General features: G+C 34.1%; 1 protein-coding gene across 1 annotated transcript; it reads left to right on the top strand.

The window, feature by feature from the left end:
- Window positions 1-627: 627 nt before the first annotated feature.
- Window positions 628-8,874, top strand: LOC145663538 (uncharacterized). Its single transcript, XM_081729649.1, has 4 exons — window positions 628-2,064; window positions 3,333-3,507; window positions 4,719-4,815; window positions 8,748-8,874. Exons 1-4 carry the CDS (start codon window positions 1,741-1,743, stop codon window positions 8,809-8,811), a joined length of 660 nt encoding a protein of 219 aa, XP_081585775.1. The 5' UTR covers window positions 628-1,740; the 3' UTR covers window positions 8,812-8,874.
- The last annotated feature ends 2,321 nt before the right edge of the window (window positions 8,875-11,195 follow it).

The raw sequence follows: 11,195 nt of genomic DNA, 5'->3' as shown, positions 1-11,195 counted from the left end.
CATTGATTTAATGTGTATAACTATAGAGTGATTCCACTTTGCAGTTCTTTCCCTTTTGGTTCTTAAGTGGCTCCTAAAATATTCACAAGTATGCAAGATCACTGCAACGTATTTCTATCAGTTGACCTCCGTGGATGATGGGTCTGTGGATTTATCGCCTTTGTTATCAAGGGATTCTGGTTTCGAGTTCAAATGAAGAACAATATCTCTCGAGTGCAAACTGAGTAGTGGTTCGGATCTCACTTTAAGCTGTAGGTCCCGTTCTTCATAACCTCACTGTTATGTCCTTAACCATAGAAAGACGAAGGTTGGTCAAATTTACCCGCACTTTCTTTTTCTCTTTGCCCGAACAAATGAATTTTACAACGTTTGAATTTTTTTTTGTATTTTCTTCTGTAATCTAAACTTAAATTTAGTTTTATTAGAAAGCACATTATTCTGGTAGATTTTTTTTAGCGCAGGAGACTAAATACAATTTTTTTAGCAACTTAGAAATGTTAAGAGGAGTACAGTTTTACTTTGAAAGGATCATGTAAACTTATCTATTCTTTGAATGGATGACTAAATTAACATAATCTACCTTTATACATTGAGCAAACGTAATACTCTCAGGTTTAGTGTAGTAACTTGTCTACACAGGCTAATGTATTTCAAGCTACTTCATGTCTGCTAACCAAATGCGGTAGTAGTCTGTACTGGGACTTGTAATATTTCCTATTAAAATAAAATTTCACAAGTCTTAAAATAATTTTACAACTCACATTTATTAGTAGCAGTCATTAAATAACTTTAAAATACATTAGTAGGGTTAAAATTGGAATTTACAACCACGAGCAAAATTGACCCCCCTTAGTCTTTCACGTGACCAATTATAGTTTAGTCTTCCTAGGATTAATGTTAAGATACACGGATGACTAATGATAGTGAATGATTATGAAGGAATTAGTGGCATGAGAACGGGAAAACCCTCACGAATATGATATTGTCCATCATAAACTCATAAGGCCGGAGATTGAACCAAAGATCCGTCGCACCAAAAGGCAACGTTCTACCTCTGAGCAATCAACCCTTTCCTTCCGCAGTGCTAATGAATGACGTCATACTCTAATGACCTGGTTATAATTCTGCAACGCAGTGGTCTTCTACACACGTCTTCCTAATTGTTCCCCACTTCCCCCCCAAGATTTCTGATTAAATGAACAGCGAAATCATATTTAAATAAAATCTTTGAGTTTTGTCCCACGGTTATGCGGGGCAGCCTAAAGGAGACGGTGATGATGAGAATGAATTAAACAATGGATTGAAGAAAGTGTAGGGGAACGGTAGAACCCTGAGAAAACCTACGCACACGGTGTTTGTCCACCACAAACGTACACCCATGTCCAAAATTATTGTCGCATGTCTATAAATATGTTGTTGTAGGAATAAAATTTGATAACGAATTCGCCCTGTATTTCTTATAATGTTGGTATGTGCATAATCGGCAAAGACATGTATGTGACAAATTTCATGTCAAAAGAGCTGTAAATAAGAACAATAAAACGAAAATAAAACTTTCTTGTCCATTTGTTTTACTCATTCTAATTTACGTGCTTATAATTCTTTCCCTATAAAATTTTCCACAAATATACATTTCTCGATTATACACATAGTATCGGTATTAAAAGTATCCTGCAAAATCATTATCAAATTATATTCTTACAAGAAGACAGTTATAGATGTGCGACAATCATTTTGAACATGAATGTACATTTTATTGTTTCAATGATTTGTGAAATAATATATTTTCTAGTTATATTAACACCTTCAAAACAATATTTCCTAAAATTTATTGCAGATATCAGAATGGTATTTGGCCAAATGCAATTTACTTTAGCTGACCTTAGTGAAAGAGTATCTTCCGTCGAGAAGAAGGTCGACACACTTCTAAGTAATGGTGTGAGTGTGAAAGCAGAGTCCATAAACGAAGAATCCGAACTTCTTGGCCTTCTGCCTCTGCGAACGTTGGATGATTTTCAAACATTTGAGAGAAAGCTTGAAGATCATAACTTCGGAAAGAAATATGTAAGTATCCTATCAAACCTGTACAAGTTATGAAGCAGGTTTCAAATCTTTGTTATATCTTTTAATTTACGTCTTTTTGGAACATCTCTCTTTTCACTAAATGTTAGCATCAACTCCATTTTTGCCAATTTAGCCATTATCATGTGCATTAGCTATGGACTATAATTTTGGTCAACTTGCCATTCATACTTGCTAATATAGTCATTTAGGCGGCAATTAAATCTTTTGCAGTCAATTTGTTTATTTTTTTTAGAAAATATGAAAAAACCTAAAAAAAAGTAGTTTATCTTGGTATTTTTCTAATTCTTTTGTTTACAACAGCACTTACATTGTCACAGTAGATTAGATATCTTTTATCAGTCTCGCCTATCCGTCACGGTAAATTGGGATTCCTGGATCTGGTTTCTCCATAGTCAATTTGTTTGATTAATTTCTAGTGTATTTTTAGTTTGGGTGGGGTTTTTCTTGTTGAGATGCGTGCATGTGCATGTATATATTTTTGTGATAGATCAATAGTGTTATCAAGCCATACCCAGCATTAGAAGTTGAAAATAATTCAAGAGATTTTATTATTTCTAGTCAATGAAGGGACGAATTGTATTGTGAAACTGTTTGATTTGAGGATATCAAACGATAAATAATATTAGAACATCTTTGTAAACTAGTAGACTTTAAGTACCAAATTTTTAGTTTCTTTATTCCTAAATTCTGTTACTTATAATTTAAGGTAAGTTGAGCCATTTTTAGCTAGTTTTTGTGCGTCATTTAGCTATTTTCTGACACTACTTGTTGGCAGCACTGATTAACCCATTGTTACTTGTTACTTTTGGAAGTGTATGTAATTTCCATATACATACACACACGCACAACCACAAACACACACACACACACACACACACACACACACACACACATATATATATATATATATATATATATATAGTATTTTTTTCTAATTCAAACGGACAATGGTCCTTTTAAATAACCGCTATTCCGATATAAAGCTAAAAGTTACCAAATAAATCCCAGGCAAACAGTTTTTGTTAGTCACGTAGCCCATTTGATACGGCCTTCCGTGAAACTCAGAACCCCACGCCTTTTTTTTTCACACTTCATATTACGGTATCTAAAAATTAATCTAGTTTCATTCATGCTTCGTTATTTTTTTTTTCACTTGTACAAAAACATAACAATACGGACCCTTATATATATTGTTTTTCTTTTCGATTTCACCATGCATTAGATCTAAATACTTTCCTTTCTTTCAGGTAAAAGTATTACTGTCAATTGGTGGTAAGGATTTTAAAAGGTTTCGCTCACAATGCAATAAGAACTTTGTGCGACAAACTCGCAATGGAATTCTCCTACTCTTGCAGGAAACCAAGGATCATGAAGCAAAAAAGCACACCTTTGGGTCCAACCAAATGCGCAATAAGATCAACAGTAAGTTGATTAGAAAAGTTGTACTGAAATATTTAACTTCATTTATTTATTTATGCTAGTAACCATACAAAATTCGTTTGCTAATTATTAAGTCTTACTTCTCTCGTACTGGACGTGTGTTCTCATATTAGTACGTCCCAAGCAATCAGAAGTAATTCTTCACGAATAAAGTATGCTTTGAGTACTTTAGGATGCTTTTACTGTCAAGTAGTATATGTAAATGTATTCACCCTTACTGGGTGAATATAAAATCTGTGTAGAATATATAGGAAATTCAATAACTAATCCAACACTCTATGTTGTAAACAAAGCTTTACTGGCAAAGTACACATTTAAACAAATCTTTGCTTGAAAAAGCATTCAAAAACATTTTGTAAGGTGTACGGAAAATCTAAAACCAAATAAAATTCCAAGGTAGGAATGATTCCAGGGCTAAATAAAGTCAATATTGTCAACGAATTTCAATTGAAGTACAGTGTAGGAATCACTACTGTGAAGTATAATTTTGCACCAGACTTTTCATGTATACCTGTAAATTTGATACTGTCTACCACACGAATATAACTTTGTTGGGTTGGCAACACTGTTAGTCTGGTAGTATTACATAGTATGCCAAACTGTCTCCCCTGCCGATATTTTAAAGGTGCAAAATTTCAGAGCTCTTTGTCTAACACTGGAACGCAGATAAAACACTAGAAGAACATAGCTTTCGAAGTTACCATAATTCCAGTATAAAAAGAGAAAAGTTGCAGGCTTTCAAGACGGCGAATAGTCAAACTTTCGTCTTTCTGTCGTCTTCATCTTTCAATTTTTCGTGACAACGAAGTTAGCCAAAACCTAATGTGTTTTTTGTAGTGTTATTTAAGGTGACTTTAAACGTTGACTCAAAACCATATCACCACTAAGGGCACCGGAAGAAAGTCTTGTTACACTTGTATCGAAAAATGTAACTTTTCCATTATATAATATACCAAAAGTGTGGTGTAAGATAACTTTCTATAGTACCCTTGCATAAAAATCACAAAATAGAGGCCTAGCTTAGGGACTTGAAAATAATAATATAGGAATTAGTTTCAGCTCTAGGTATCCATGTTTACAAACCATACCATAATTCCTTAAAGCTATTTAAGAGGGAAATTTATTTCAAATGACATTTTTTTTAAAGAATAAAAATCGCTAGTATTTGCTTGAAATTCTATCTTTCTTTTCAGCTGCTGTTCGTAAGATGTACACCGACGCATCAGAAGAAACGGTGAAGGAAGTATTGGGTGTTTGGCTGCAGCAGGCGGAGCCTACATTACTGCGTAGGTAAGTATAGTTTTACCTATTTTCCTTAGAATCACGAGAGAGATCGGAAAGTTCGTACCATCACTAAATAAGCTAGGGATCTGCAACTTAGTCCACGGACGCGTTCTTCTCTACATATACGTTTTGTATTCACTACATTTCTCACATCTATAGGTCACTAGATCAATATCATATACATAGAATTCTGTGGATTTGGAGGAAAAAGAGATTTCCACCGTTTCAATGCCTCTTACTTTCCCGGACCCCAAGATATGAACATCTTATTATAATAATTGTAATCCTTCCCTTTTTCTTCCTTTTAGGATTTGTATCATAAAACGCTTTTGTAATAATTTTAAATGAGAAGTTACTTCCATATTTCAAATCTTAAAAGATTTAGAGATACCGAAATTTTATTAGAATAATTGTAATCCTCACCTTTTTTTTCTCCTCTCCACATCGTTTCTTTCCCTTTTTACTAGCATGTCAAAAAAGAAAAAAAAGGGCCGAAACACGTGGCAAAGTATTTTAAATGAAAAATGGAAATACTGAACTTCAAATCTCTCACCTTAAGGGATTAAATACTTTACTATAATAATTATAATCCCCATCCATTTTTCTTTCCATCCCCCTTTCTTACCTCCGAGGCATATTTCAAAAGCGCTTAAATTCTTATCTACTTATTTTAAATAATATGAAAATACCAAATTTCATGTTTCAAACCTTCATAAATTCAGAGATTTCGACATCTTATAATAATTGTAATCCTCACTCCTTTTCTTTTCTTTCTCACCTTTTTTTCTTTTTTTTCCTTTGTACTAAAATATCAAAAACCGCTTAAATATGTCAAATTATTTGAAATGAGACATCCGAACATCAAATTTCAAGTCTGTAACCTTAAGGAATTCGGAGATATGGTCATATTTTAAAAATACGTCCCACACCTATTTTCCCCCCCTTCCTGTCGAATTTGCAAAAATCCTTCCTTAGTGGTATCCTACGTAACAAATCCCATGTACTGTCCATATTTAACTTGTCTATCTTAAGCGATTTGGCCTGTGCAAAGATCAGTCGGTCACTCAATCACTTAGGTCTTTGTATTTTATATAGCGAGATGAGTTCATTTTTACGCACTCATGTATTAGTACACAGTGAAATCAGATGAAATGTTTACCTTGTATGTATTTATTATTTTATTATCCCTTATAATTTAGCAACTTGCCTGTTACTTTCCTCGGAGGATGGAAATTTTAAGTAAAATCGAGATTCATTACTGTTTACATTTTTATTTTCTTGTCTTCTGGAAGAAAGTACCTCTGTTAATTTTATTTTTTGATTACTTCTATCTGCTGAATGAAATCTTTTTTTTTAAGAATAATTTTTATTCCTTGATTAATTTTGGTGCTGATTACTTCTTTTCTATACTGCAGGAAATTTCATTTTTTGAAAACTGCGATGTCAGAGTAATAGAGAGATAGGCACTTACTGTTATATTTGCCTTCTAAAAACATTTCCTACCTGCTGCATGAAAAACAGAAAGCAACTAACCTCTTTTTTTCTTGACTAATTTTAGTGTTATTTTACATCTTTTCTATCTACTGAACGAACTCATCTCTTGAGAGAAAAACTACAATACCACCCTCTTTCTTGATTGATTAGAGTTAATTACTTCTTTTCTATACTAAATGAAACCATCTTACATTCTGGAAAACTCTGCAATGCCATTGTAATAGAGAAATATGCAATTGCAGATTCTTCCAGACGATAAGATTATTTCGTTTAGTATAGAAACAAGCAATAAAGTAGTATAATTAATTAAAATACAGATGGTATTGTAGTTTTTTTTCCTTCTCAGAAGATACGGTTTCATTCAGGAGATAGAAAAGAAGTAAAATAACATTAAAACTAATCAAGAAACAGTTTTTTTTCCTAGAAGATAAAGACTTCAGCAGTTAGAAAATTTTGTTGAAAGACAAAATAATAGTAAATGCACATTTCTCTCTTACAAAGACATTCCCGAGTTTTCGGGAAGATAAGACTTCATTCAGTATGAAAAAGAAGTAATCAACACTAAAATTGAAGAAGAAATAAAAGGTTAATGTTTTATCCACAAGATAAAGACTTCATTCAGCAGTGGCAGTAATAAAAAAATAAATTAAAAAAGTAAGAGTAGTTTTTTTTCCCCAAAGACAAAAAGATTTCAATAGGATGGAGCACGCCAAAGTATGCGTATGCGTAAACACTCAACAACAAATTACCAGGAAAATAAATAGGGAGACATAGGTCTTAAAATGCATTCAGAATTTGACTGGATTGAAGTCAATGAAGTGATTTTCCTACCTTGTGCCATGTACACTGAGAAATGTTTCTGCTTTCAAAGATGGGATATAAAGAACTAGGTCGATAGGTCGCAGGGGTATTTATTACTTCTCTATAATGAATTGTGAAACGACGCTAATGACTCCGACACGACGTTCCATGAATATGGGTCAAATAAACTTAGTGTTACATTTACGGTAATGAGTCATCCCTTCTTCATTTGATATGTATGATGAAGGCAATATGCATGTCTTCTTATCAGTGATTCTTGTGTTTTGAAAGAATGAAACGTTGCAAAGATGTATTCCTCCGCTGTAAGGCTCAGGATTAAAATCCGTTTGTTTTACTGTCACAAATAATTCCAGTGAATTGTTGTTCAACACCTCTTTACGTATTAGTCACCAGTAACTTTTTTATTTTTTATTTTTAAAGAGAAATATTTCATTGAACCTCTAAGGTATGTTCCAAACTCGTTGCAAAATGGTACGAAGTTGTCCGTGTACACGGTGCCTGCTTTAGTAAATTCTACACTTTTCCTGTGAATTGCGAACTACACTTTCCCATGCGTTCTGTTGTACGTGACGCAGGATAACGCCTTGTAGGTCATCATCTATCATTTATGTTGCTCCGTGAAGAATACAAGGTATATAGGTTCACACACTTATGACCTATCTTTCCTGTGAATCGTGAGATCAGATTGCATTTCATACAAGGCATGCAGAGAAAATTACAGAAATAAGTAAATATTTGTTTTTCCATCTCTCAGTGATGTCTTATATCAGTGATTACTTCGTTTGTTTTTCGTAACGCCGTGCTTATACAACAGTACCGAGTGAGTCAATATGACATTTTCTGGATTTATCTCAATTGATGCTCTCACAGAACAATGCACATTTTCAGCTAGGAAATTAAAAAAAAAACTTTACTGAAAATTTACTGGCACTAGAACATTGAAATAGGTAAAGTGAATAAATACCATGCAGTGGTACCAGTGATGAAACGAGTAACATACTTCGTGACTCGTGATCCCGAAGTAGTCAGATCCCTGACCCTGTATGACCCAGACAGATTCGTGCGATCCCGAGATGACTTAATATCAGACTGTGGGAGAGTATGTTGTAATTGTAACAAACGTGATTCTTTCCTTTCAAGTGTTTCTTATGAGTGATCGTCAAAATTTAATCAAGTAAGGCTGTAAAACGTAAAATGTAGAATATAAGGGATGTCGCTGAACCGAAAGAGTGTTTGGGTAATGTTTGTGTATAGTAGTGTTTAAAATTACTTTATTAATTTTCAGTATGGGAAGATGAATTATATTGTATTTGACATAGTCAAGACACTTTGAATAAGAAGTGTCACACTACAAATCTAACATCTGAATAGGTGAGCTCGATTAGGTAATATTAATTCACTATAAAAAATTCTACCGTAATGCTATAGAGATCATATTTGGAGTGCTTCCAAGCCATGGATCACCAGATCTGAGAAACGAGTGCCAGACTCTGTTGCCTTGTGTGGCAGTTACTTCAAAGAATAATAATGTATTTTAATGAGAGCGTATTTATAAGGTAAACAATAAACTGTGCAATCAATTACATGTTTTTCAGTACGTATTTATGATCGTTATTTTGCAGAGAACGAAGAAATTCAAAACCTGTAGTGGAAGGTCACACCGTTGAAGTTGAGGAACCCAATTAAGGAAATAAGTTAGAAATAATACAAAAAATGTAAATAAGTTCAATAAATAACATTGTAATACAAGCTGATTGTTTTCATGGAACCTTATATCAGTTATTGCGTAGAATGTAGGGATAATTTATTTCAATTATGTAGCAGCAGGATGCGAAATCATAACAGTTGATCGGGGAGAGATAGGAGTAAATAAATAAGTAAAAAAAAAATGCACTGGAAAGTTTTGAAATGAAGATTTCATATATTGAACATCCAAAATTATTGATCTATGTAAGGTTAGGGATAATGCTTATCCACTAGGTTGTCCACTAACTGCACAGTAAATAGTTTGTATACTTCTGACAGTGTCGATGTCACCTTATCTCTCCAGTAAATTATTGAGGATGAATTTTCTTCCAAAATTTTGAAGTGTGGGAATGGCCATCCTCAGTATTTCGCACCCTGTGTAGCAATGGTTCTAGGATTTAATTTATATTTCTTTCTTTCCTGAAATCTGATAATTTAAAAGTTTGCTTAGCCCTTGACGCTTGTCTAGTGGTGTACGTCTTTGGTGCGCCTAGGGTCGTGGTCGATTCCCAGTGGAAGACCTTACAAACACTAAACGCATTACTGTTCGGATTCTACAGGTCAGTGTCTCATGTAAAACTTCGTGCTGAAACGGGACGCTCAACTTCAACATCAAACTGTGGTTAATGGTAAACTAATTGGATGCTGATCTGCCAGGTCGCATAGTATATTCACCAAGGAACTCAGGAAAAGTGTTGCTTTCTATGTTGAGATAAGATACTAATCTCAACAGACTGGAGTATGGGGTATATATTCAACAACAATGTTGTGTGAGACATGGATTTATAATTTAACATGATATTTCAATAATGTTACTCAACAGAAATAAACCTGAACCTCGTGCTGCAAAGACGCATAATGGACGAAGGAAAGAAGCATAATACAGATTGTGAAAGTATACATTATTTTGCTTTCATTTTGACCGAACACAGCTATTCTTTTTCAGAACATTGCTTATGTAGGTTTAACAGTTCTTTCGTCCTCACCTTTACGTTTATTTTTGCAGGATTGTTGTCTATATGAGGTTGATTTCATTTTGTATAAGGTTTGATGTGAGGCCCAGTAGTGTCAACCTTGATACAGATTTGTTTCTGCACGTGAGAAAATTATTCATCTGGTTGGCGTCATGTATAATGTTTGATGTGAAGGTTAGTATAATGTTCAGTGTGTAAGTTACATAAATGATGGTGTGTGTTCTTTTGCCATCTGAGGGTGTTTGGATATTGCCACCACTTTATTGGCATTCTTTTAAAAATATTGCAGAAACCATAGCTTACTACTATGTTTACTATTAATAGTAAGTATGGTATGTTTTCCCCTATATATATTTAAAATAATGCCAATAAAGTGATGGCAATATCTAAACACCTCAGATGGCAAAAGAATACACACCATCATTTATGTAACTTACACATTGAACATTATACTAACCTTCACATCAAACATTATACATGTCGCCAAGCAGATGAATCATTTTCTCACGTGCAGAAATAAATTTTTATCAAGCTTTACTGACAAACTTGCAATAAACGAGACATATTAAGCATGTGCTAAACTTGAAGTGGACAGCTTGAAATAAGCTTGAGGTGACAAGCCTGTAGCAAGCATTATGTACCAAGTTTGAAATAAACTTGAGGTAACAAGCCTGTAGCAAGCATTATGTACCAAGTTTGAAATAGACTTGAGGTAACAAGCCTGGAGCAAGCATTACGTACCAAGTTTGAAATAAACTTGAGGTAACAAGCCTGTAGCATGCTTTATGTAACAAGTTTGAAATAGACTTGAGGTAACAAGCCTGGAGCAAGCATTACGTACCAAGTTTGAAATAAACTTGAGGTAACAAGCCTGTAGCATGCTTTATGTAACAAGTTTGCAATAAGCTTGAGCTGACAAGCTTGAAACAATCTTACAGTATAAGCCTAAAATATGCTTGTCGCCTGTCAACTTCGTCGCTTGAATCAGCCTTGATATACGCTTACAGACTTGTCGTAACAAGCTTGGGACAAGCTTATATCCTTGTCACGACAAGCTTATATCATGCTTGTGGCAAGCTGTTTCTGCTATCTGGGTCATAACTAAATGGTAACATAGGAGCTACAAGATGTCAGTTATGACATTTAATCTCTGACAACCAGTTATATGTAGAGTTGCCAAATCGGCATGATTCTTTAACGCACCTAATACTATGGTAACACCAATTCTGAAATATCGAAATTATCTTGAGTGAAGGTAAAAAAGAAGGGATTTAGGACTTAGTAATTATATTTCTGGGCTTTCGGCATCTGCGGCCATGTTAGCCCGTCACGTATGAGGGATGGGTTCCC

This window comes from Thermobia domestica, chromosome 11 (genome assembly GCF_964235325.1).
Source record: "Thermobia domestica chromosome 11, izTheDome1.hap1.1, whole genome shotgun sequence".
NCBI classification, from domain to species: domain Eukaryota; kingdom Metazoa; phylum Arthropoda; class Insecta; order Zygentoma; family Lepismatidae; genus Thermobia; species Thermobia domestica.
This window is presented reverse-complemented; position numbering and strand designations above follow the sequence as displayed.